This window comes from Mustela nivalis, assembly GCF_964662115.1.
Source record: "Mustela nivalis genome assembly, chromosome: 9".
Taxonomy (NCBI): Eukaryota; Metazoa; Chordata; class Mammalia; order Carnivora; family Mustelidae; genus Mustela; species Mustela nivalis.
The window spans coordinates 107,605,639-107,633,253 of NC_139028.1; the positions used below are offsets into that span (position 1 = coordinate 107,605,639).

A 27,615-nucleotide genomic window follows, 5' to 3' on the forward strand; every position below is an offset into this window, starting at 1 on the left:
TAAACGTTGGGATAGTGATTATGCCACCATTAGTGCTCATCCAGCTAAAAGGTTGGCATCTAGTAGTCCAGTGTCCTAGGAGAGCTTTATTATGTGTGACTGGTTGGTGGAAGATCGAATTTTTATTTTCATTTGGCAGTGTCTAGCCAAAAGACAAGACAGTTTACAAGTTCTTAAGATGGCTGAAAGGAGGAAAGGTAAGACGCCTAACTTGTGAAGTTGGGGAAGTGGAAATCTTAAAATCCAAGAAAATATACCATAGAAAAATGAAATTTTAATTTCCTTTTATTTATTTTTTAAGGTTTTATTTATTTGACAGATCACAAGTAGGGAGGCAGGCAGAGAGAGAGGGGGGAAGGTTTCCTGGGAGCCCCTTGTGGGCTGGATTCCAGGACCCCGAGATCATGACCTGAGCCAAAGGCAGAGGCTTAACCTACTGAGCCACCCAGGCGCCCCTGAAATTTGATTTCTTAAGGAAACAAACTAACCTAATTTACAGATAGAAAGCCTCTATAAATACTCTATCTCCAATAACAACTACCTTTTATATGAGCTAAAGTGTTTCAAAGATTTCGTTTTTTAAATAAAAAACCCTAAAAGCAAAAAACTTCATTTCTTAATACACACTGGTCACTAAAAGAAAACTCTCTAGTGTGTTGCAATAAATCGTGGCTTGAAGTCCTTAGCAAGAATGAACTAGACCCTGATACATATGCCATGCCAGAGGAGGCATATGTATGAGAACGAGACCCCAGAAAACTGAAGGTAGACCTTTCCCCTTTACCTTGCTGCCTAGTACTGAAGTATCAGACCACAGTTAAACCAGCAACATTTGACACCAAGCCCAAGGACAGACCGCAGGATTTAGAATCACACTTTACAGGTGAGCAACTTTGGCTTCAGAGAAGTGGCTGCTGGAACACTTTTGAAAGACTGTTATGTAACAGCCAGAGCTCCTTTCAAGAGAGAAGTGGCCTCGAGCTAAATGAGGAGAGAACACCTGGCCTTGCTCTTGGGTTCACAGCTGGGTAGGGCTAATTAGGGAAAAAGTGTGGCGCTGCGATCTATGCAGAGTCGGCCAGCAGCTCGCCAGGGACAGCCGGATTCCAGTCTGTGTTCCCAGCCTGCGGCGAGGCTAGCGAAGCGGGCGTCCATCCCTTGGGCTGCAGTGAGAAACTGAGGGAATGAAGCTAAGAGCCTGCTCGCACTCCGGGGGGCTGCCACCGCATCAGGGGGCGCCCACTCTGCGCCTTTTTCCACGGGTGGCCCTACGGTGGGCCTCAACTCGCGCCGCTCTCCGTCCTCTTCCTCCTGCGCCTTTGGCAGGAACTTCGCCCCACACGACCCTCTTCGTCCTGGCGCGCCTTCCAAGCAGGAGTCACAGCCAGACCGGCCCATTAACCCACTAGTGTGCTGGGACCCCCGAGCTCCCTCCACGGAGGACTCCTCCATTAAGAGAGCTTTAAATAAAGTTATCGCCACGGGGCCGGTGGGCGAGGCGAGGGCGGGGCGAAGCTATTCAGTCGCCAAGCGGTTGGCCCATGCGTCACGGGGCTGACTGATGATTGGCCACAGCAGAAGCCTGTCTGGGCCGTACCACACTTACTTGGAGGGGGTCTGGAGAAGGAGTGAGGGTGGCTCCTCGCTTTTGAGTATCTCCAGCACACACACAGAACTAATTTTACTTCCGAGGATTTCTTCTGGGATACTGTAGGGATTGAAAATAGGACGCAGGAAAACAGAAGACTCGCCCAGCCACTTCCCCATTTCTGACTCCTGCGCAGTACGCCAGCTCTCCTCGCCCAGTAGCCTGCGGAACCCGACGGCCGTGCGCGCGCGCGCTCGATCGCTCGCGTGCGTACGGCGCTGTGCTCCTGTAGCCAATCAGGCCGCGAGGTCGCCGCGGTCGCCGGGATCGCGCGCACGCCCTAGAGCGGAGTGGGGGTGGGGGCTAGGGGTGAATGGGAGAGTGAACGGGGGCGGGCGCGGCGTCGCGAGCCGCATGAATGAGAGAAACGTGCCCCGCGCGAGGCGTCGCGCGCGCCCGGGACAGGGAGCCAATGGGAACGCTGGGAGGGCTCGAGACCCGGCGCTGAGGGCAACGGCCGCGCGCCGGCTCGAAGACGAGCGTCGCCGGGCGGGAGCGCGCGTAGCTGGGCGGGCGTGGAGCGTGCGGGGGCCGCGCGCGGCCTCTCAGAGGCCGGACGGCACTGCCGGGAGGCGGCGGCGACAACGACGGCGGCAGTGACGGGAATCGCGCCGGGGGTGAGTACCGGGGACACCGGCCCCTGCGGAACCGGAAGTGCCGGGCCACTGAGGTGGGAGGGGAGTGTGACCTCTAGGGAAGGGGGACCGAGGAGGGGGGAGGTGGTTTGAGGCCCCATTCCTCCCCCGGGCCGGGTCATCCAACTGCGGCGGGACCCGTGGGCCCCGGAAACGGACGACGAGTAGAGGCCGGGGATCCGTGGCCACCGGGGCTCTGAACGGGTTAGTGCCCGGCCGCCCGGTCCTGGCTCCGGACCTCCGCGCCTGGCGCCCGGCCGCCGCCCCTTCCGCCCCCGGCCCTGCGCCCCCGGGCTCTGCCGTCTCTCGCAGCCTCAGTGGGCCCTACCGCCGCGGATTCCGTCTTCTCGGTCTTAGCCAACTCTGCCCCAAATGGTGATTCTCCCTGCCCCAGCCCCGGGGTGGGGACGGGGTGCTGGTCCCTTTTTACCTCCCCGCATTTCAGGTCCCTTGCCCCCTTCTGCTGATACTTATTTTGGCTCAAGCCTCATCCTGTTACCTGTTCTCTCCCATCTTTCCGTTTCCTCCCTACCCCCCACCAGCTGGGTGCTCCGTGCTTTTAGTACTTTGTACTTTTTGCCAGTGGAGCTCGAATGCGTTTGCCAGTATTTTACCTATAGGAATGTCTTTGTGGGACATGGAGGTGGAAAGTGTTTTACCCACTTGGGCAAATGAAAACACGCTAATGAGAAGTAAGAAAGTGACTTAAAAGTTATGGAAAGAGGTGTAGGATCGGATACGTGTTATACCCTAGACCATTTTTTACGTTGGATTTTTCACTTCCTGGTTAATGCCATCTTGACTAGGTTGATTTTGTATCATCTCCCTATCCTTTTATCCTAGTATCCCTCGTCCTCTGTCAGATCTCTTCATATTGCTCATTATCGCTCATTCTTAAAGACTCACCTAGTGCTTATAAGAATTGTACTGCCATGTACTTGGCTTCTTCCGTATGTAATAACACCCTTATTAAACTTCTGCTTGACTCCAGCCAACATCTTGACATGTGGATTATTCATGATACCTTGACTACTTTGTATTCAGATTTACTGTATTGCAGTGTTACCCTACTTTTTTTCAACAAATTATAATTTCTGTTATCAGTGGTACTGCTGTTCCCCGTTCACCTGGTACCTACTTGTATTAAACATTTATACCATATGATCTGTAGTTTGTTTTCTGTGTGCATATTTTTATTCCATTGGTTACTTTGTATCTGAATATGTCATACACATTCTTGTACACCTTTCTCATATGTGATGAACCATACTCACCCTGCAGTCTCCTCCCTACTGCCCACAGCACATTTTTGTCCTTAGACTTGGTACGTCTTTATTATACCCAATAAATTGTTCTATTTTTGTTTTCTGGCTTCTAAACAATCTGTCTTTCCTAAACATTTCAAATGTTGATCACTTTTGTTTCACAGTATGGTATGCCCCAGATTGCATGGCTTTTAATGATGCTGCATTACTATGGAAATATTAACCCACGTGACTTTTTTCCTGTCAGAAAATATGATCTGAAATAATATATGGTGTCTTTTTTTTTTTTAAAGATTTATTCCTTTGACATCGAGAGAGTGAATACAAGCAGGGGGACGGGGGAGAGCGAGAGGCAGGCTTTCTGCTGAGCAGGGAGCCTAATTCGGTGTCAGGCTCTATCCTGGGATCACGACCTGAGCAGAAGGCAGATGCTCAGTAACTGAGCCACCCAGGTGCCCCTAATATACGGTGTCTAAATGATTTTACGTACTCTAGATAAAACTGAAGTAGTGTAGCTTTACATCTTCTCTACTCTTTGGGGTTTTGAGGGGAAAGTTTATTTTACTAGTTAGTATTGCCCACAAACCCAAGAATTTGCTTCTCATTGTTCACAAAGTTACTTAGGCCTAAATTGAGAAGGTTGAACTTTGATTACTATAGAAACTGCGTGTTAAATAATCATAAAATCAGGCGCTAGAGGGGGTTTATCTTTTTTAGGCCTTTCAGAATTTCTTGTACTCTCTGAGTGTTCACTCTCTTCTAATATTGCTGTTTGGCCCTCTAATGCTTTGTTTTTTTAAGGAGAGAAACAGTGCATCTTGAAGGAAGGTATCTTTGCCTTCCATGCCACAGGTTAAGAGAGGAAGTGATGAATTCCAGGGCACATTTTTATTTCACTGTTTGAATCTTCCAACGTAGCAATTTCTGCCATTGGTATTAAGGGAAATACTGAACTGCTTGGGTCAAATGAACTTTTATTTTTATTTATTTTATTTTTTATTTTTTTAAAGATTGTATTTATTTATTTGACAGACAGAAATCACAAGTAGGCAGAGAGGCAGGCAGAGAGAGAGGAGGAAGCAGGCCCTCCGAGGAGCAGAGAGCCTGTTGCGGGGCTCCATCCCAGGACCCCCAGGATCATGACCTGAGCGGAAGGCTTTAACCCGCTGAGCCACCCAGGCGCCCCTGAATTTTTATTTTTAAATTCTAACTGAAGTAAAATTTTTGGTCTGCAGATTCCCAGATGCAGTCACTGGGCAAGTAGTGTAGTGGATGAGAAAGTGGTAGAATGGCTTTGTGTTGGCAGAGGGGCATGTGAACTCTGGTTCTTAAACTGACTACTCAAGTGATTAAGTAGAATGGCCTCAGGCATTCTCTAGCCTTCAATTTTATGGAGTGGGATAAGGGACTGTGTCACCAGATAATGTGAGTTAAGTGCTTTGAGATCACTAGATGAAAAGCATCCTATAAAATCCAAAGTGTTACTTGGCTACTACAGTCAACAGAAATAATTGTTACTCTTAGTCATATGGGGAATGTGAGGCTCAGTTGACTTCTGATAGGCCAGTGTAGAAATAAATTGTTGAATTGGGAAGAAAAGGACCAGCCCCTATGATTGACTCAGTTTCTTAGAGAGAGCAGCTCACCTTTCAGTTCAAGGACAGTTCTTACCAGATGCTTTCATGGGCTATTCCAGCAAACCAGAAACTCAGCTTTTGCCTCTTCAGGGTTATAACTAAAAAGCATAGAGAGATAAGAGACAGAGACATGCACAGAAAGGAAATGAGACATACTGTCCTAATTTTGAGGTTACTTTTTTCTTTTTTCATTGTTGCAATAAATACTCTTTGTCCAAAGAGAAATCTCTTTTCTAGGACTGTCCTTCACTGCTATGCCCTTGTTTGTTTTTAGATTTTGATATTCTTGATATTTGTTACTGCCCATTTGTGTCAGGTGAGATGTACCCTATATAAGAGAGCTAGTTCTTTGATGACCTCAGGCCAGGTGAAACCATGTTCTTCTCTTTCCAGTATGAACAGCACTTAGAAGAGTGAAGGATTCTGAATCCATTGTTCTCTCAATTCAGAATCCTTTCCCACATGCACATAAGTGAAGTGTATGCCATAAAAAGGCACTTTTTTTTTTTACAGAGTAGCCTGTGGGGTGTTAGCCTTGATGTTCTTAAGAAATCCTCTGAAAGAATTTATCTGACGAAGATATCTGTGTTATTTTTTTTTCCCCAGGTGAGGCACTGTAACCCCATTGAATTCTGCATCTAGAAAGCCCAAGACTGAAGAAGAAAGATCAAAGACATTGACTAACCTGGAAATAGGGACCTCTTTGGAACTTTGCTTTTATCCACAGTACCCTTTTAGAGCTATCATTGAGTGGAATTGATTTCTTCTTATTTTGCTACTATTGGGAAGAACATGGCTTCAGGGATTTTACGTTTCTCTTTAGTTTTGCATGAACTCTATAGGAAACGGAGCCCTTAAAGGGTTTGGGAATAACAAGAAGAGATTGAAGACAGACAAGCCTGCTCGTGTTCTCTCTGTTTTCCCTCCCCCTTCGAAGAAAAGGATTTACAACTCAACCTTGTAACAGCTGCTGCCCAGCTTTAGCCATCAAGAGAAAATAAATAAAATTAAACCACCATTGCCAGACTACAGGCCTTGAAGTCAAGGTGTGGGAGTGGTGGCATTGAGAAAACTGCCTAAAAGGGACGAGGACTACAGTAAACACCTGTTTAAAACTGGAAGGGGCCTCAGGTTCCCTTTTGGATTAAAATAGAAACACAGGGCACACCTCTTAGGTGCAGCTCACATCTGGTGGAGTGTGTTGGTCGTGGAGGTGCTAGAGTGTCTCCTCTGAAGAATTTTTCCTTGCCCCTGTGCTCTCCCCTACCCTAATACCCACCCCTGCTTGCCCTTTGAAGACTTGCTCCATCCATGAGCTTTTCCCCGATCTGTCTGACGGCCCATGTTCTCCACCTGCAACCGTTTGCATGTGTACAGCCTACTGTTCGTCTCCAGTTTTTAAACTGTACAAGTTGTGTTTCTTAATCTCTCCCTCTTGCCTTGTTCTGGGGAGGTGGTTATTCATCATTTGGAATCACCTTTCCCCCTCCCATGTGCTTTCCTTCATTTGAGATCTTTTGACCTTTTGTTTTCCTTGGGAGGGGGAAGGGTGATAATTTTAAATTTCTGTTTCCCTGGTTTCCTTCTGTACTCTTTTTCTCCGTTGTTTCCCTCCTCCCGTTTTCTTGTCTGTTCTGCCGCTGTGTGGGCCTGGGCTATGCGGCAGGGCAGACCTTCCATCAGAGCTCCAACATGCCCGCAGAGTCTGGAAAGAGATTCAAGCCCAGCAAGTATGTTCCAGTCTCAGCAGCCGCCATCTTCTTAGTGGGAGCCACAACCCTCTTCTTTGCCTTTACGTGAGTTTTCTCCCAGTGGTGGCATTTGGGGGGCTCCATGGGGGAGGTGAGGGGTGTTTTTGTCACGTGAGTTTTGCTAGTTTCTCACCACGTGCCTGGGCATCTTGTTGGATAGAGGCAACAACACATCTCAGAGATGTGGTTAAGCACAGGGAGGAAAAGCTTACCCTGTCAGCCTTGTTAGAAATTTTACTCTGTTGAATCCTCTCCTTTTCCCTGCCTCCCTTCCTTGGGAATCACAGATGTCTTTGTATTTTCCTACCCAGCTCTCCATCATGAGATCGTGAACTAGGAAGGAGGTAGGAGGAAACCACCAGAGAGGCTTGAAGCAGCTTAAGCAATTGGTTCTGTGAAAGAAAGAACTAGACGAGAGGTTTTTCAGATAGTAATGGCTTTTCCGCAGGATGTCTGGAGCTGAGTGTACTGGAGAATTGCAAAATTGATTTAAGAGATGTACCAAGGAGGCAGCTGGGCTTTTCCTGTTGCTCAGATGGTTTTCTCTGCACTCGTAAGGGCCAAAGCCTGGACCTGCAAAGGCCACTGGGAAAGTGCAGATTTTATTTAGGAAAAATCCTGGTAGGCTGCTTTCACATCCCTTCCTGCCAAAGGGATGGCGGTCATTCCTGCATTCCCTGGTCCTGTTTCGAAAAGCGGTTGCCACCAAAGGGTTTCCTGCTTTGGATATTCAGACTTTGTTCCTCTCCTGCTCACTGAAGAAGACTGATTTATCTTTCCTCTTCACACAGTATTTTAGCTGCCGACCACCTGGCTGGCCTCTTTGCCGTTACCTGTTTATGAATTAACACGTAGCAGGCTTCTGAGCCTTAAACTGTTGAGTCACTGAGTCAGTGTCCTAGTTGTAGCTCTTGGAACAACCCGAGCATGCTAGATTTTCTGGGGAGTTCACTCTGCCGTGATTTTGGGCTCAGACCTAATTGTGAGGTGCTGTTTAGAGCAATGGGAGGTTGCTGGGAAGAGGAAGGGAATGGATTGAAGTGGTAGGGAGTAACAATGGTGTGGACTCACTGAAGGATGAATGAAGCAGGAGTTTCTGGGAAGGGGGCAGTTACTAGTATGGGGAGAAATCTAAGAACTGATACTAAGTCTGAGTAGGGGAAGAAACTTCTCTTCCCCCCAAATTGAGCTTTGGGTATCAAAAGGAATTCTAAAAGATTTGGATTGTTTGGCCAGTAGAGTCAGCGAAGTAATAGTGTTTTTCTGTTTAGTTTTTAAGCAAGGGAAAAAAATGAATCTCTTATCTAAGGTATGAACATCATCCTGCTTTTTATGTGTTCGTCTGGAGGGTAGAGGTCATGGATTCTTTGGCCGCCAGCTCTCCAGCCTGAGCATGCCTGTTGAGTCCCTCAAGGGTCTAATGCAGCCCTACTCTTCTTCTTTCTTCTTTATCTGCTTAAATTCAGCTTTCTTCTGCTTAAATTCAGCGTGCTTAGTGTTCTGTCCTTCTTCATGTATTGACTGTCACTAAGGAGTTATGAATCTTCAGTCTTAGATTTGTTTTGGTTTCTGCTATTATGGCCAGTAAATAGAATCACCTTTTTTTTTTTTTAAAGATTTTTTAAGTAATGTCTACACCCAGTGTGGGGCTTGAACTCATGACTCCGAGGTTAGGAGTTGTATGATCTAGCAATTGATTGAGCCAGGCGGCCCTAGAATCAGAATTTTAACGAAGGGACGGTTATATGTGGTCTTTGGATCCTTGTAGCAGCTGTGGTGCTGTGTCAGGAGGGTAGAGGGTATGGCACCACACCAGGTTGATACCCTTAGGCCTGCTTGATTGAGGAGGGTCTGTTTTCCTTCAAAAGGCAAGGCCGTCAGGAAGCTAGGAAATACAGGAGGCCTGACTGAGCAGTCTCTCTTTCGGCCCATCTGTTCTTAAGAAGGAGCAAGCAGAATCGTTGTTCTTATTTTGTTAATCTGAAGCCATCGAAGTGCGTGGCTGGTTATACCAGTTTCACCACAAAGAGTTGTCCTGACATAGGCATTTTCTCGACCGATAGTTGAAGCTATTTAACCTACTTTCTCATTCCCTGGTGCCAGAGAAATAGGGGCCCTCCTTATTCATGGTCTCTCAGCCCCAGGAAAAAGAACAGTAATGGACTTTGGAATCACTGCCTCTAATCAGAAGTTAGAAAATCAAGTCATAGCTAGAGTTCCCCCTGGCAGTTTCCTCAGGGCCAGTTTCTGGGCTCTTTTCCTCCTCGATTCTCCCCTGCGCATCTCATGGAGATAAACACCCTCCTTATCTTCTATCACCTGGCTCTTGGTACCTGTGAAATTTTCATCTCTTCCTTTACATCTGACCTTAGCAATTCTTCTAGAAGTATATATCTGGGCTGAGCTGCCACTGTTGTCAAAAACTGTTCCCCCCACAGATTATATCCTTTTTGAGGTTCAGTTCCTTGCAGGGACCCCCTAAATATTTAATTTCTATTTAAAATATAAATTTAAATATAAATTACAGTTTTATAATTTAAAACTATATACAACCTAAAAAAGAGTTTCTGGCTTCAAATAGATGAGAAGAAGCCTCTCTTTTGTTTGTTTCATTGGTTAGTTTTTTTAAGATTTTATTTTTAAGTAATCTCTACCCTCAGCGTGGGGCTCCAGATTTTACAACCCTGAGATCTCGAGTTAGGTGCTCTACCGTCTGAGCCAGTCAAGTGCCCTAGAGGGAGGCTGTCTTTGAGCCACCTCCTGTTTGGGGCCCTGAATCTGTAACTCTTGTCATCCTCCTGTTCTCTTCACCCGGCTGTAACTGTTCTTACCACAGTCTTTAAGTTCCAGTTGGGAATAGCTTTGGGACCTCGAGGACTGAAAGTAGGAGAGAGAGTCCTTTTCAGTTGGCAGACATAATTAGTGAAGCCATGTAGGGTTCAACTCATTAGGAACAATTTACCCTTGGTGTTTCTCTGGTAGGTATGGAAAGCTGTGAGCAGAAATTATCAGCTGGGTTTGGTCGCCAAAAGGTTATCTGCCCTGGGGAAGCTTGAGTAGAACAGTTGAGGCCTTCCCTCCAGAACCCTGATCTCTTCTGTTTGTTCATTTTGTCCTGTACCAAAACTAAGTGGGAGAGTTATTGGGGATTCTGTTTTAATTTTCCATTTTCACTGTTGGGGAAGGAGAGTGTCTGCTAAAGTAACCTTCTTCCTCCCGATTAGATCCTACACCCTGTGTTTTAAGATAACGGGCCTGGATCCTCATCTGTCTTAGTTTAGTCCCCTTTTGTGATTGGCAAGGGTAGGGGGCAGTCCTAAGTAACAGCAATCAGCACTGTTGGGGGTCAGGAGACTAATTTTGGTAAAGTCTGTTAACCTTTGTGAGTCTGCTCATTGTAAAATGAGAGGGTTGACCGAGAGTAGTGTATTTGAGCACAGTGACCCTTTTTCCAATGAGATCTTCGGTGGAACCCCAGTGTGTAAAACATGAGAGGAGGGCTGCTCTGGGTCAACTGAGGCTGGTGTGTAGAGCCCCAGCCATTTGGTTTCTCTCCTCTTTGCCTCCTCGGGGACCCCTGCGTCTTTCTTAGAGTTCCCAGCAGTGCCATTTGAAATAAATCACTGAACTGCCTCCCTAAAATCTCCTTGAGCTCTTAGTTGAGTCAACCAGTGTCTCATTGTGTATAGTTGTGAAGTTGGTAGGGAGGGCACAGTCCTAAAATCTCTGCTGCAAGCCGTCCTCTACGGGCAGGATAGAAGTCAGGGTTGTCCAGAAATCCAGGATGGTCTTTCCAGTCTGTGAAAGAGCTTCTTTTCACTTTCTGCCTCTGGCCCTTCCCAACCCTTTACCCACAGAGTTGGGTAACCTTAGTGCCTCTCCCTCTGGTCCTTTTTTTCTTGACTGCAGAAGTGCTAGCACCTGATTTGAGTGGGAGCAGCCTCGTGATTTAGGGCATTAATTGAGCAGTGGATGTTCCTTTTACTTCCCACGTTGTTTTTTCATCCAGGAATAAGTGCCCAAGTCCTACATCTTGTACTCAGCTGCTTGAAAGTGTGCGTAAGACACGACCAATCAGGTATCTTAGGGAGAAACTTACCCACCTGAGAGGGGAAAATTTTTTTCCCCATGGAATCTTGAGGATCTCCAGGGGCAGGAAGTGGGCTGTTCATTCCAGCCTTTCCTCATCCATAAGAAACACTAGCCATAGAGTCAAACTATGTGTTAGGCATGGGTGGAAGGCTTAGACCTATTCTTTAGGAGCTTAGCGCCTCTGTTTTAAGTGATCTTGAATTTCTAGTACCTCACATAGGGAAGGTGGAATTAGAGATGAAGGCGGAACTGGAGTGATGATGATGATGGTGCTAGTTATTAAGGTATTGGGGGGACGCATGTCTTCTATGCAGTGAATGCTCAGTATTAAGCTAGCTGGTTTAAAAAGAATTCTAGGAAAATAAATAAATAAAAATAAAAAGATTTCTAGGATTTTTTCAGATACCGTCTCCTGCATTCTCCTATCTGTATTATGTAGCTGAAGTAACAAGATTGGAGAGTTTTCTGTAGATTACCTAAGGCTACATAGCAAAGCATTGATTGAGATGGGATTAAGATCCAAAGCTTCTTGACTCCTACTTTTTCTTACCAGCAGCTTAACCATTTTTTGTAATAGAAGTGTTGGAGAGGGCCAGGAAACAGATTTTTCAGGACTGTGGGTGTTTTTTTAAGTTTATTTTTTTAAGTCATCCCACACCCAGCGTAGGGCTTGAACTCACAACCCTGAGATCAAGAATTGCATGCTTTTCTGACTGAACCAACTAGGTGCCCCAGGAGTGTAGGTATTGAAACCCATTTTGTCTGAAAACAGAAGTGCTGGATGGGGGTGCAGAAGAACCTGTTCTTCCTGGGTTGGTATAGGTCTGGGAGTCTCATCAGTGAGTCAGCCAGCCTTCTGGGCTCTGGCCACTCCCTTTGCTTTGGAGCTCTGTGATTATTGCCATAGGCTGAGGACCAGCCCTAACAACTCCTCCTCAGCCCAGGCCTCATCTCCTTCCTTCAAAGGCAGCAGATTCAGACAGGCCACTTGGAGTGGTCACGTAGGAATTTGGCAAAGTACTGTAGCAACAGCAAGCCTCTCCAAGCCAAGTAGTATATGGGATGTGGCAGGAACAGGCTCTGCTGCTTCTCGTCTCTCCTTGGTGGAGTGTTCCATCAGCTAGAGTGTGAAGGTTGGACAGTGGGTCCTTGATTTCAATCAAGGGGCAGATGCTGCCTGGGAAGTGGAGTTATTTACATCATTTCTAGATGCCAGCTACTCTAGGCTTTATTTTGGCAACAGAAACTGAAACTGGATAGATTGTAGGATTTCACGCGCTTCAGCTGGGATGAGTCTGAAGCTGGGATGAGTCGCTATCAGGAATGTTACCGGAGTGGAGCTCCCGGCTGCCTCAGTTGGTGGAGCATGCGACTCTTGATTTCAGGGGCATGCGTTCGAGCCCCACGTTGGGTGTAGAGATCACTTTGAAATCTTTGGGGGTGGGGAGAAGATTGCAGGGGTGATGTTCATTATCCAGGGATGGGTGTGGGTGGCAGCGTACCCAAGAAGTTAGGTGATTTTCTTCATTTGGAAATGGAAAAACTGAAGAAAAAATGGCATCAGAAAGACTGCTGTCTGCGCCTGCAAGGGGCTGACATCTCATACTCTGACCTTAGCTCCCTTCAGAGATCGAGCAACCTTTAGTCTGTTGGAAGCTCGAGAGGCCACTGTAGCTACAGTCGTCAGTTCTAGGAACGAGACGTTTAAATCATGGGCACCTCAGTGTTCTAAGGATTTAATTTCTTCTTCCCTTCTAATTATCTTCCCAGGCTGTAGGAGTCAAGTGAGTCACCCTTTCTCCTCTTCCCCTGGCGGAAGTCAGAACAAGACAGCTAAGCGCCAGGGAGGGGCTCTGACCTGGATGACTGGTTTTTAGTTTCTGTCCCTCCCTCCCAAGGAACCTGGGAGGTCAGCCTTTGGGTGGGACTCTGTAAGGGCTCATCTTGCTTGTATTCCTCCCCAAACCCTACCCGAGTATGGGGACATATTTTCTGAACCAGAGAACCCCCTAGAGGAAGAGGCTTCCCTGGGAGATGTGGATAGAGGAAAATGAGGGCTGACTCAGGGTCTGTTTTCCCTTGAAATCAGTGCCTGCACCTCGCTTCATTCTTTCGTTTCCCAATTACGTACTCACCTACCCAGAGAAGCAAAGAGTTGGTATTTACTATCTAAAAAGCCTACTACATGATAAATATGCACTTATTTTTTTTTAAATGTATGTCAAATTTGAATAAGTAGACGGAGGTGGTGAAGACCTGTGAGATGCTTTGTGACAATCAGTTTTGCGTCTTACTCTGATTAAGGAGCTCAATTCCTATGAATTCCTCACATCTCGAATCACCATTCAGGGCTGTGCTTCTTGTTTTGATGGAGACAGATCTCTCAACAGAATCCAGGACTACTGTGGATTAATTCTCCAGACTGGTTTGCTGTTTTGTTCTCCTGGCCCCTTCTTTCAGTGAACTCTTCCTTTCCTTCTGGCTGGTCCAGATAGAGGGGACAAGGACAGATGCTGTCCTCATTCTGGAGATTAAGTTCTCAGCCACAAAGCAGATTAGGGTATTTAGCCGCTGTCTTGTAAGGGGAAGTTCTTCGTGAGCTGAGATAGGAGACCACGCATTTGATAGTACTGACAAAGCGACCAGCACATCAGATGTTCTTCTGAAATTTCCACCTCGCAGGAAATCAGCAGAAAGGAAGAGTTCTTACAGCATTCCTACTTATGAACTCATATCCTGAGAGGAATAGAGTTTAATCATGGACTAGGGCACCCTTCTCTTTTTGGGGGGGTTGTCAAAGAAAAGTTATCTAAAGCATATCTCTTGATTTGGACCCTATGGAATATTGGATATGTTTGGCCAGTTTCTTTTTCCTATAGGATTTAGGGCTGATTTGGTCTGCTCCCTCCTTTTTTTTCTCTCCCCTACTCTTCTATATCATTTATAGACCTCAAGGGGTCTCGTTCTATGTCCTGATACCCATAGGTATCTCTGTGTGGTCCCCCTCCCCGTTTGAGAACTGGCTTTTAGTTGAATAAAACTCTCAGGAATATCTGGTACAGTGAAGAAATTTTAGGCAGTTAAGAGTGGTTGAAAGCCAGCTGGGAAGAGGGAAGGGGAGCCAGAGAGGCAGGTGGTATCCCATGCTTTGCGCCTGTGTGCAGGTCAGTGGGGCATGGCTGAGATCCAGCAGCCTCGGCCTTTGCAAGAAAAGGGAATGTAGCTGGCGTCAGTTACATACTCAGTCCCTCATTCTTGTGCCTGCTTAAAAGGAGATAAGGACAGGTTCCAAAATGTGGAAAGATCTGCAGGGGGAGAGTGAATGGGAAGAACACAGACCTTTAGTACAAGGGGTTATGGTAGGAGGGATTCTGAGCCTCGTACCTTGATCTAAAATGAGCATTTCTATGGGAAAACTCGACCCATTTGTGAAGGATGAAGATAATTTGGGACAGCGGAGGTGAAGCACACATGATGTATCAGTATGGGGGCTAAACCTTTCAGGTTTTTATATGGTTGGTGTCCCAAGTTTTAGGGGCAGCCCCTCATTTTCTTTATTATCTGTGCAGCTGTCCAGGACTAAGCCTCTCTGTGTCACCTGCAGTGCCCATCTACAATGCGATTGTTTTTCTCTTTGTGCTGGCCAACTTCAGCATGGCCACCTTCATGGACCCAGGGATTTTCCCTCGAGGTAAGATCTCCTTCTCCTCTCTTGGAAATTCCTCAACTACCTTTGAAAAATAATGGTTTCTGGACATAGGCATTTAGTCCTGGGCCTTAGGACTCTGAGGGTTTTGGAATACGTCAATAGTCTAATGATGAAAAGTGGGCCAGAGTCTTCCAGAATAGGTGCCATAACTTCTAGTCCTGTTCATTCACTTTGGGTCAACTTTTGATTTTCAGTTACTCATTCAGCGGGGATTCATTTTGAACATATGAATCCCCAGGCACAGTAATAGTCTAGGATGAAGGGTCGACAGTTTACAGCAGGTGGTGTGAACCGTGGTGAAGGCATGAACAAAGTTATTTGAGGCCGTAGGAAAGGGTGCACTTACATCTGCCCCAGGAAATGGGGGCAGTGCTGCAAAGAGGAGGCAGGAAGGATGTCAGGTGAAGGATGGCAGGGAAGCACATTCTAGCTCCAGGAAGCAGCATGTGCCACAAATGCCGAGCTCAGTGGGGTGGAAGATAAAGCACATAGCGGGGCCAGAAGAGGTAGGAGGTGAATGAGAGCCAAATTGTCAAAGACTATGTGCTAAATTAAATAGGTTATATTTCTTCATTTGGACAGCAAGAGGTGTTTAATTGGAGGAATCATGGGCTCAGATTTCTTTTTACAAAAATAATTCTTGAAGTAAATACAGATACTTTTTGGGAGGCTATTGCCACAATGTAGACCGCATGAGAACTTGAATTCAAGGCTGGATTTAGAGATTTTTCCCTGCAGAATCAACACGTTTCTTCTTCTTCTTCTTCTTCTTTTTTTTTTTTTTTTGAATCAACACATTTCTTCATGACCATTTGTTTATTGGAGGAGAGCGAGAGAGTGAAGGAATTGTCTAGGATAGTCCCAAGGCTCCTAACTTGGGAGATAAGTTGGATGCTGATTTTTAAAAACCAAGATAGGAGTTACAGGAATGTTGAACATGTTTAGGGGGAAGATAGCCTCTTATACACGTTGAACTTGAGATAGTATGTTTATTCAGATAGAGTTCCCCACTGGCCGATTGAGTAGTCAGACTCAGAGACTTTGATCTCAGAGGCTTCAGCCATGTGGTGTTTGTAGCCAACAGGAGTAAGATTGTCTGCAGAAAGTAGACGAAGATTAGGAATGAACCAAGGTCAGATCTAACGAGCACTGGCATTTTAATAATGAGCAGAGGAGAAGGAGGAGCCATTGGAGAGGGATTGGGCAACAGAGGTCAGTAGGAGAAGAAACTGGACAAAGTGGGAATTAAGGAAGGTTCATGAAGTTCATGATGGTTGGCAGTATCAGAAATTAGATCCAGTAGTTTGAAAACTCAGAATTGCTTATCATTTTGGTAACTAAGGAATTTAAGATCTTGGCAGGGATAGTTCTTATAGTGTGTTTAGGTATGTATGTGGGAAAAATGCAGTTAAATTAGCAAAACTGATGTTTTGGAAGGCAGTGAATGGGCAGTGAGGAAACAGAGCCGGTGAGTGTTGAGATTACTCTTTCAAGAAGTTAAGGAGAGAAGGCAGAAGATGGAATGTCTTAGGGGAGAGAGCGAGCTTTGATTTATTTTTGTTTTTGTTTTTGTGATAGAGAAAATTAAAGCACTCTGATAGAATGAGGTGGAGGAACTGGAGAAGAGAAGGAAGTTGGAACTGGAAAGGGGAATAATAGAAGAATTACCTTACAGAGGGAGGATGTGGTTTCCCCATGCATGTTGGAAGGGTTAAGCTTAGAGAAGAAGTAGGCTGTTCTGGCAGAGGAGAGGAGGTAAAAGTCAGGAACCGTCATTAGATTTAGAGAGAGGTTGATTCTGGTAACCAATGTTTCTCTCACTTGTGAAGTTAACTTGCAAGGATGAGACTCAAATTGGGAAGAAGTCTTTGGAGAGAATGAGGTTTTCCTGAGATCATTGTGCTCACAAACCCTGTATCACTGTGCTTTATTTGTGACTTCTGTCTCAAAGATTAGTTGAACCTAAGGAACTTGTAGTCTCTAGCGCCAAGGAGGGATATATTTTTTTTTTTTTTAAGATTTTATTTATGTATTTGACAGAGCTCACAAGTAGGCAGAGAGGCAGGCAGAGAGAGAGCCCGATGTGGGGCTCTATCCCAGGACCTGGAAACATGACCTGAACTGAAGGCAGAAATTTTAACCCACTGAGCCACCCAGGTGCCCCAGGAGGGCTATTTTTTTAAAAATACTTTATTTATTTATTTGACACCCAGAGAGTGAGAGAGCACAAGCCAGGGGTAGCAGCAGGCAGAGGGAGAGGCAAATGCAGACTCCTCACTGAGCAAGGAGCCTGACACGGGGCTCGATCCCAGGACCCTGGGATCATGACCTGAGCCAAAGGCAGATCCTCAACCAACTGAGCCACCCAGGCACCTCAAGGAGGGCTTTCTTAATGACACTTTAATGTCTATAAAATATTTATTGATCTGTATGGAAGACATTATCCTTGTCATTTGGGATGAGTTTTGTTTTGTTTTGTTTTAAAGGTCCTTGCTTTCAAATAGCTCATCAGTCTATAAAGAAAGATAGGGAAGACATTTCTAGGAGTAAATATGCTATACTGTGCTAAGTTATAAGAGTAACCTAAGAACCCTATAGTACTTTAAGAAAAGAAAGTGTTCATTTCTGGTATGGAAAGATCAGAAATTTCAAAATAAGTCGTATTTTAACATTTTTCCTTTAAAAGAAAACTTTCTTAAAAAGTAAAGATTTTAATAAGGAATAAATATTCATGATGTAGAAAGCATAAAAAACACAAATACCACCTGTAATTTCACAGCCAAAGGTAGCTACTATTGAGGTTCCTGGGTGCCTCAGTAGGTTGAGCCATCTGATTCTTGGTTTTAGCTCAGGTCATGATCTTAGGGTCCTGGGATTGAGCCCCGCATCTCCTTCTCCCCCCCCGGCCTCTCCTTGGGCTTGTGCTCGTGCTCTCTCTCTCGAATAAATAAATAAAATTTTAAAAGAAGATAACTACTGTTGCTATTTCCTTTCAGTGCTTTAAAGATTTATATGTATAACATTTACATATACTACTTATCTGTATCAAATGTAGGTCATTGTTGGTTTTTCTTTTTCTTTTTTTTTTTATTAAAGATTTTATTTATTTATTTGACAGAGAGAGATCACAAGTAGGCAGAGAGGCAGGCAAAGAGAAAGGAAGGGAAGCAGGCCCCCTGCTGAGCAGAGACCCCCCACCCCCCACCCCGATGCGGCACTTGATCCCAGGACCCTGAGATCATGACCTGAGCCGAAGGCAGCGGCTTAACCCACTGAGCCACCCAGGCGCCCCATTGTTGGTTTTTCAAAGATGTATTATTTATTTTAGAGAGTGCCAGCGGGTCGGGGTGTGATAGAGAGAATCTCAAGCAGACTCTCTGCTGAGCTTGGAGCCCTACTCAGGGCTTGATCTCACCACTTGAGATTCTGACCTGAGACGAAATGGCTTAACGGACTGAGCCACCCAGGTGCCCCTACGAGTGTGGATTTTTGGTTTCTATTTTCAAAATGGATCTTTTGTTTGTACAGTTCTTTACCTTGGCGTTTTTTTCACCTATTTATATTTTAAAGCATTTCCCCAGTCAGTGAAAGTTGGAAACTTGATTTTTAATCCCTATACCTTCATTTATTTAATTTTTCCTTCCCATGTGTATTTTTTCTAGATTAATAATAAAAAATAAAAATTGTACACTGTAGATGAGAAGGCAAATAGTGCACTTTAAGTTATGAAGTAGGATCATGAGTTTCTGATCATTGAAATTGAAAGAACATTCAGTGGGGAGCCTGGGTGGCTCAGAGGGTTAAGCCTCTGCCTTCAGCTCAGGCCATGATCTCAGGGTCCTGGGATCTAGCCCCGCATTGGGCTCTCTGCTCAGCGGGGAGCCTGTTTCCCCCTCTCTCTGTCAAATAAATAAAATCTTCAAAAAAAAAAAAGAAGGAAAGGGCATTCAGGTAAGGAGAGACTATCTTGAGCCAGCAAATAATACTGAAATATATAGGGAATTAATAGAGTTAAGGAAGATCTTTTGGAAAGGGATTTGTGCATGGATAAAAAGGGTTGCTGTTAATTCCTCTCTTGGATTGCTGTAGTTTTCATGTCCTTGTAGACATTGAACTATTATGCAGACTCATTACATATGTGCTTTGATATGTAAATTATTTCATTACAGATATATTTGTAGTATGTAAACGAAGTGTCAGCATTCCCGTAGCAGAGCTACGTCTGAGTCATACTGTCTTGAACCTCATTTCCAGTGTGTTTGGTAGTGTTGTATTGTAGGGCTGATCTCACAGTATTAGTTATTAGTTCCTGTTCTCTCTTCCCCAGTAGACTGAATTCCTCAAAGGCAGAGGCCATATTTTAAATATCACTGGATCCTTCATGCCTAGTGCAGTTCTTTTTTTTTTAAGATTTTATTTATTTATTTGACAGAGACAGCAAGAGAGGGAACATAAGCAGGGGGAGTGGGAGAGGGAGAAGCAGGCTTCCCGCTGAGCAGGGAGCCCAATGTGGGGCTCGATCCCAGGACTCCAGGATCATGACCCAAGCCGAAGGCAGATGCTTAACTGAGCCACCCAGGCGCCCCCCTAGTGCAGTTCTGGCATACTTGTTTTTTAACTGATTTTTCCTCTCTGCAGCTGAGGAGGATGAAGACAAGGAAGACGACTTCCGAGCTCCCCTTTACAAAACGGTGGAGATTAAGGGCATCCAGGTGCGCATGAAGTGGTGTGCCACCTGCCGTTTCTACCGTCCTCCTCGATGTTCCCACTGCAGTGTCTGTGACAATTGTGTGGAGGTAGGAAGCCTCATGGGGGTGGGCCTGGGTGCTGAATCTAGGTTCTCTTCTTCCCGTCCGTTGAATAAGAATCGAATCTTCTGCATTCTGGGTCTTGGGTGAGATCTAGCCCTGGCTGACTACCTGGGCTATATTCTAGCTCTGTCAAAAAGTATTCTCAAGTAGATGAATGGATAAAGAAGTGGGACATATACACAATGAGATGATATTCATCCTTGCCAATTGCAGCGACCTGGATGGAGCTGGAGAGTGGAATGCTAAGTGAAACAAGTCAGAGAAACACATATATGATTTCATTTATATGTGGAATTTAAGAAACAAAACAAATGAGCAGAGGGAAAAAAAGAGAGAGAGACACACACACAAACCAAGAAGCAGACTCGTAACTATAGAGGACAAAATGATGGTTACCAGAGAGGAGGAGGGTAGGGGGATGAATGAAATAGGTGATGGGGATTAAAGAGTGCACTTACCAAGATCAGCACTAAGTAGTATATAGAATTGTTGAGTCACTGTATTGTATACCTGAAACTAATACAATACTGTATGTTAAGTATCCCGGAATTAAAACTTAAAACTTAATTTAAAAGTTTTATCTGTTTAATTTAAAAGTTTTATATTCTCTAACAGCTATAAATAGCAAACACTTATTCTTATGTATATATGTGTACATTTTAGTGTCTGTAATTTAGACGAAATTGGAAATGGAAAAAAAAAACCGTTATCAGTGATGTACAAATGAGAGGTAGAGCATATTCTTCTCTTGTAGGAGGGACCCCGAGTGGGAATAGGCTTTCCCACCTGTAGCCTTTCTGACTCATCTTTTTGGTCATTTGTCCCGGGTTTGTGTTACCTGCTGCATCCACTGCATGCTGTCTGTTGCACTCAAATCTTAGAGCTGTATTCTCTACTGCGTGTCCTTCTGCGTCCCCTTTCTCTTATTTTTAACCCTTTTTTCCCCGATCAGTTTTTACTTTGCTATAAGCACTTGCCTATCAGGGCTTTTTTTCTCATGAATCTTGACGTTTTTGTAAAGCCTCTGATGTTAATGATGTTAATCTTATTAACCTTGTTAATTTAGCAACTAAACGGTGAACACAATCACGATTGCCTGTTAATGAAAGCAGTGCTTCAGTTCTGATGTTTGGTCCTTTTTTTTTTTTAAAGATTTTATTTATTTATTTGACAGACAGCGAGATAGGGAACACAAGCAGGGGGAGTGGGAGAGGGAGAAGCAGGCTTCCTGCTGAGCAGGGAGCCCGATGCAGGGCTTGATCCCAAGACCCTTCGGACCTGAGCCGCAGGCCTGTGCTCAACGACTGAGCCACCTGGGTGTCCCAAGTTTGGTCTCTTTCTTAATAGAAGTGATCTAGGGCTCTGGTCCAAGGATACTTCTCAGTGTTTCTCTTTTTGCCTCTAGGAGTTTGACCATCACTGCCCCTGGGTGAACAACTGTATTGGTCGCCGGAACTACCGCTATTTCTTCCTTTTCCTCCTCTCCTTGACAGCACACATCATGGGTGTGTTTGGCTTTGGCCTCCTTTATGTCCTCTACCACATGGAGGAACTCTCAGGGGTCCGCACAGCTGTCACGTATCCTTCTGTGGGTTGTGGGCTTGGGAGCGGGGAGGAGGAGGAAAGTCGAGCACTGTGGTAGCAAGGGTCAAAGGGAAGGTGGCTCTTGGTAGGGGCTGGGGATGGTGAGATCATGTTGCTCTGTTCTCCTTGATTCTTTGGCTTTAGAATGACAGTGATGTGTGTGGCTGGCTTATTCTTCATCCCTGTAGCTGGCCTCACAGGATTTCATGTGGTGCTGGTGGCTAGGGGACGCACAACCAATGAACAGGTACGGGGTGAAGTGATGGGAGATGCATTGTAGAGCTGGGCCTGCAAATCTTTGCCCTCTAATAAAAGTATTGTGGAGTGCTCCCAGAGATGGATGCCTGATGAATACTTTTTTTTTAAAGAATCTGGTGGGGTTTTTTGGTTTTTGGATTTTATTTATTTAACAGAGAGGGAGATCACAAGTAGGCAGAGAGAGCAGCAGGCAGAGAGAGGGGGGGGAAGCAGGCTCCCTGCTGAGCAGAGAGCCCGATGCGGGGCTCGATCCCAAGACCCTGAGATCATGACCTGAGCTGAAGGCAGAGGCTTAACCCATTGAGCCACCCAGGCGCCCCTGATGAATACTTTTTATGATGAAGTGTCTGTGCTCCTCATGAAAGCATGAGAACAGAACCATTTTCTTTCTTTCTTCTTTTTTTTTTTTTTTAAAGATTTTATTTATTTGACACAGAGAGAGAGCATATAAGCAGGGGGTATTGGGAAGCAGAGGGAGAGGGATAAGCAGGCTCCCCACCAAAGCACGGCTCGAGCCCAGGAGCTTAGGACCATGATCTGAGTTGAAGGCAGATGCTTAACTAACGGAGCCACCCACGTGTCCCAGAAGCATTTCTTAGTTGACAGACATTTGCAAAATGTACACTGTATATCGGACAATTTAAGCTCTGAGCTTATAGAAACAGTAGTAGACTTAGGCCAGCTCTTAGGAAGCTCATGATACTACTTAAAGGGAAATAGTTATTCTTGTGCTTATAATAAAGCTGACTTTACCTGTGTCCTTTTATGTATATTATCTTAGTTTTCAATCTTGAGAGAGCTGTGTTATCATTTCACATAAGAACACTGATGTATGGGGTCAGATAGCTACACTATCTGGGTGAGGTAGCCCTAGGATTCAGACTGACTCTAGAGTTCCCGTTCTTTTTAAGATTTTTATTTATGACAGAGATAGTGAGAGAGGGAACACAAGTATGGGGGGAGCTGGAGAGGGAGAAGCAGGCTCCCTGCTCAGCAGGGAGCCAGATATAGGCCTCCATCCCAAAGGTAGACGCTTGACGCCTGAGCCACCCAGGTGCCACTAGAGTTCCCATTCTTAACTTTTATGACTATAAGTTTCTTGATGATAGGGTTGCGTTTTGCTCATTTTTGTATCTTCTGAGTAGAGGGTGCACAATAGTTGGTTATTGTTTTGTGTTTTGGCCTTTGGAGGTCAAGGTCCATTGTCTAAGTGGTAATGGCCCATCTTTACTTCTTCTAGGTTACGGGTAAATTCCGAGGAGGTGTGAACCCCTTCACCAATGGCTGCTGTAACAATGTCAGCCGTGTGCTCTGCAGTTCCCCAGCACCCAGGTACACCCAGCCCTTTGGTCTAGTATTCACTGTTGGTCAAAGTGTTTGTCTTTGGACTTGTTCTAGTATAGGGGAAGTTGGGTGGAAAACTGCTGTTGAGGAAGGGTTCTCTTAGACTGGGAAGTACCTGCAAGGGAGAGCCATGGTGTCCTTTAGTGGACCCCCCGAATTCAGTTGATATCCTTTGGGTATTATGGCTACTCTCCTTGGAGAGTTGAGGGTGAGATTTACTCTAGAGCGGCTTGAACTAGGTATTTGCCCAGAGGCCTAGTCTTGGTGCAGTTCTTCCTGGAATCTAAAAAATCAGTTCAATGCTGAGTTTTTTGCTGTCTTGGTCAGACTGTTCTTTATTTTTAAAAATGTTTTATACAAGATAGGCAGCCACTAGGTATTTTAGAATGAATGAATGAAAGCCCTCTTACTCTTGACACTCAGGTATTTGGGGAGACCAAAGAAAGAAAAGACGATTGTCATCAGACCTCCCTTCCTTCGACCAGAAGTGTCAGATGGGCAGATAACTGTGAAGATCATGGATAATGGCATCCAGGGAGAGCTGAGGAGAAGCAAGGTGAGGAATGCAGGGAAGTAAAGTAGGTAACTTGGGGACTTTAATGGCAGAGAGATGGAAACTTTCAGTTGACATTGCCCTTATAGTATTTCTCAATATCTGATAACTTGTGTTAAAAATTACTTAAGTACGGGGGCGTCTGGCTGGCTGAGTTGGTAGATCATGTGGCTCTTGACCTTGGGGTCATGAGTTGAAGCCCCATGTTTAGTGTGGAGTTACTTAAAAAAAATTTAATTACTTAAGTGCATATCTGCTTTTTTTCATTAGATTTTAAGTCCACTGACAGTAGAAGTTGAGTCTTTTCATTTCCATGTTTTCTTAGGACTTTAATGTAGCAGCTTACGGATGGTAGGAGCTCAACAAATAGTTGGTGGAAATGAACACCTAAATGACAGGATTAAACCCTTGTTGAAAATTATTCTTTATCCATTGTCATCCCCAAAATGGCTCTCATCCCTTGACTTCTAGTCCCAGTTTAGAGATACATAATTGATGCGTTGTCCTTACACCCAGCTCTCCAAATCTGATTTTCCCTCATTCATCCAGTCTAAGGGAAGCTTGGAGATAACAGAGAGCCAGTCTGCAGATGCTGAACCCCCACCTCCTCCTAAACCGGACCTGAGCCGTTACACAGGGCTACGAACACACCTCAGCCTGGCTACTAATGAGGGTAAGAACATTGACAAGAGTAAGAAGGTTACTATGTGCTGTGGAGAAGACATACAGGCAAGGCCTGGGAAGTAATACTTGCATTGTCACTGAGAACACCCATCAGGTGGGCCTTTGGCCACTTTGGGCAGCTAGTAGAGGAGAAAGGGGATTCCATGTAGCTAGTGGTAGCGAATTGGACTTTTGTGGGTAAGGAACTGTCAGCATCCAGATAGACCATAGAAGATCTTAGACATGTTTGGTGCATTCTCTCTCCGAGTTCTGGGCCATTATGAGTCTGTAATCTTTACTGCAGGCAAATCATGTTCCTGGGACTTTTCTGTTGGCTGGTATATCTGTTCCTACCTGGTTCTCCCTCTGTCCTTTAATGACCTCTGACCAAGTTAAGAGAACCGCTTGTAAAGTCAAGTCTGTCCCTGGGCCTTTTTTCCTGCAGATAGCAGCCTCTTGGGCAAGGACAGCCCTCCCACACCTACCATGTACAAGTACCGGCCGGGCTACAGTAGCAGCAGTACGTCGGCCGCCATGCCTCATTCCTCCAGCGCCAAGGTACTGAACACTCTGGAAGAAGGAGGGTTGTGATGTGTGTCAGCTGCTCTGGGAAAAAGAACTTTGGAGAAGGGAAGGAAAAAAACCAAAGACATTAATGAGACTGAATCTTGATAGTGTGTCCTTCATCAAAGAGGGGGCAGTGTAGCATACTAGTAAAAGCCCTAGTGATCACAGCATCAGATCTGTGTTCAAAACCCATCATGGGTGAGTTATTTAACCTCTTTAAGCCTCATTTTTTGCATCTTAAAGTGAGGTATTATTTGTTCCAACTTGCTAGTTTGCTCTAGGTGTTGAACAAGAGGATGCATGGAAAAAGTTCTAATAAGCATATGGGCAGGGCATGACCGCTTGGGCTCTAGGGCCTAGCTTCTGTCACAAGAGGAGGAACACTGAGAGCATGCTTTGTTTTCTCCCTCAGTTGAGTCGTGGGGACAGTCTGAAGGAGCCAACTTCAATTGCAGAGAGCAGCCGCCATCCCAGCTACCGCTCGGAGCCCAGCTTGGAGCCAGAGAGTTTCCGTTCTCCCACCTTTGGCAAAAGCTTTCACTTCGATCCACTATCCAGTGGCTCACGTTCCTCCAGCCTCAAGTCGGCCCAGGGCACTGGCTTTGAGCTGGGCCAGTTGCAGTCCATTCGTTCAGAGGGCACAACCTCCACCTCCTATAAGAGCCTGGCCAACCAGACACGCAATGGAAGCCTATCTTATGACAGCCTGCTCACTCCTTCAGACAGCCCTGATTTCGAGTCAGTGCAGGCAGGGCCTGAGCCAGACCCACCTTTAGGCTACACCTCTCCCTTCCTGTCAGCCCGACTGGCCCAGCAACGGGAAGCCGAGAGGCACCCACGTTTGGTGCCAACCGGCCCAACACACCGAGAGCCCTCACCAGTCCGGTACGACAATCTGTCGCGCCATATTGTGGCCTCCCTCCAGGAACGAGAGAAGCTGCTACGCCAGTCACCCCCACTCCCGGGCCGTGAGGAAGAACCAGGCTTGGGAGACTCAGGCATTCAGTCAACACCGGGCTCAGGCCATGCCCCTCGTACTAGTTCCTCCTCAGATGATTCAAAGAGATCACCCTTGGTCAAGACTCCACTGGGACGCCCAGCTGCCCCTCGTTTTGGCAAGCCAGATGGGCTAAGAGGCCGGGGACTAGGGTCCCCTGAACCAGGCCCCACTGCCCCATACCTGGGCCGATCTATGTCTTACAGCAGCCAAAAAGCCCCAGCTGGTGTCTCTGAGGCAGAGGAAGTAGCCTTGCAGCCATTACTGACACCCAAGTAAGTATGAGTCCATCCTGAACTTCAGTGGACTTAAAATTAGCATAGCATTACCAAAGGTGTCATGACTTCACTTGTGTGCAAGTGGACTCAGAGGTGCCTGCTTTTGGATAGCTCCTTTCACTCTATCTAGCTGCCTTCATGGGCTATTCCTGTTAAGACCCTAACGATCAATAATACTTTTTTTCTTAATCCTGTCTTCCCGAAATGTATTTATTTGCCTGAGAGTAAGTATTTAAGATAATTGCTGTTGGAGGGAAGGAGTAAAGAGAGGAGATAGGGCATCAGGTTGGTTTTAAGCAGGACAATAAAACAGGTGGAAATGTTTGGGTAAGAAAGCATACAGAAAAGTAGGTCAGTTTTCCTAACTTAAAATGGTCTCCCTTTTCTGTGTTTTGTGTCCTGCTTCTTGACACCTCTCTTTTTTTTCTCTTCCTAGAGATGAAGTACAGCTCAAGACCGCCTACAGCAAATCCAATGGGCAGCCCAAGAGTATAGGCTCTGCCTCTCCTGGCCCAGGGCAGCCGCCTCTCAGCAGCCCCACAAGGGGCGGAGTCAAGAAGGTGTCAGGGGTGGGTGGTACCACCTATGAGATTTCCGTGTGAGCCTTCGGCACCTCCCTTCCCCCTACGCCTCTGCGCCTACACCAAAGGGCCCCAGGTGGCCACCTTCCTTTCCTCAAGGGGCTCCCCTCCCCTGCATGGACATTTTTTTAAACCACCGATTCCAAGAGGATGAGGAGCGTTTTATAAAATGCAGTGGGGTGGGGAGTCGGAGAGTTGGGGCCCTGAGACTGGGGTAGCAACCCCCTTCACCTTTTAAGACCTTCCCTTCTTTAACCCCTGGACCAGACTCAGTGGACATTTGTGCAATTGCTCGCCCTGGAGGGAACCAGATCATTTTTAAACCAGAAATAATTTTTTTTATTATTGTTACGGATTCTATTTTTTCCTCTCTGCGTTACCAGGTGTGTGTGTACATATATATATATATATATATATATACATATATATATATATTATAAATATCAAAGAAATTATATATCTATCCTGGGATGGGAAAATGAGGGAGGGATATGTAGAAGGAGGGGTATCTTACTCTTCCCACTCCTCAGACCAGCAAGAAAGTAGTGGGGACATCCATTGAAGTCTTCCTTTTCCCAGTGGTTCCCTCTCTTTTGTCCCAGTTACCAACTAAGGAAACCGCACCCCACTGCTATTGGTGCGTAGTAATCAGGAAAGAAACCTTGGGAGAGGCGAGTTTGGGGTCTTGGTCAGAGGAGGGAAGGACTTGGAGAGGAGTTAGTTTTCTAGGTTCATTGGCACTTAGTTTCCCCAGGAAAGGGGTCACAGCCCCATGACTTTGGTGGTGGTGGGGAGATCAGGAAAAGAGCTTGGCTGAGCTCCAGGAACAATATTGGATAATCCCCCCCACCCCTTCTTTGGGGAGAGGGATTAGTGCGGGGCTTCTTTAGTCCCCTCAGAGCCTTCCCCCAACTCACATGGTTAACATTATTTTTAAATCCAAGGCCGGGAGAGATGAATCCAAAAAGCAATATTTTTCATCACATGCCAAAAAACGGGATAGAGAGAAGGAGTGGCAGGCCTAGGCCCCTCCGATTGTCCCTTGGGGGTTACCCCTCAGCCCACCTCAGTATGGTGCTGGTTAGTGGGGGTACCTGGGTTCTAACCTCTAAATAGGGGAGACCCCAGCCTCTGGACAGAGGCCCTTTTATTTTTTATTCTGATTAGCCATTTTAAACCAACAAGGAATAAAAAGAAATCCTGATCTAACCAGCTCCCCCTGACTTGTGTTATTTTGTCTGG

The 27,615-nt window shown here is 45.8% G+C and overlaps 1 protein-coding gene across 1 annotated transcript; it reads left to right on the forward strand.

Moving 5' to 3' along the window:
• Window positions 1–272: 272 nt before the first annotated feature.
• On the forward strand, window positions 273–27,587 carry ZDHHC5 (zDHHC palmitoyltransferase 5). The gene is made up of 12 exons (XM_082747616.1): window positions 273–2,265; window positions 5,792–6,981; window positions 14,598–14,719; window positions 19,376–19,533; window positions 20,954–21,126; window positions 21,277–21,379; window positions 22,631–22,722; window positions 23,158–23,290; window positions 23,837–23,960; window positions 24,396–24,508; window positions 24,930–25,789; window positions 26,229–27,587. The coding sequence occupies exons 2-12, from the start codon at window positions 6,878–6,880 to the stop codon at window positions 26,392–26,394; spliced, it is 2,148 nt and encodes a 715-aa protein (XP_082603742.1). The 5' UTR covers window positions 273–2,265; window positions 5,792–6,877; the 3' UTR covers window positions 26,395–27,587.
• Window positions 27,588–27,615: the final 28 nt, after the last annotated feature.

Coding starts and splice junctions, on each gene's coding strand:
- ZDHHC5 (XM_082747616.1), top strand. CDS start 6,878: ATGCCCGCAGAGTCTGGAAAGAGATTCAAGCCCAGCAAGTATGTTCCA. Junction 6,982..14,597: donor ACCCTCTTCTTTGCCTTTAC/GTGAGTTTTCTC, acceptor TTATCTGTGCAG/CTGTCCAGGACTAAGCCTCT. Junction 24,509..24,929: donor CTCATTCCTCCAGCGCCAAG/GTACTGAACACT, acceptor TTTCTCCCTCAG/TTGAGTCGTGGGGACAGTCT.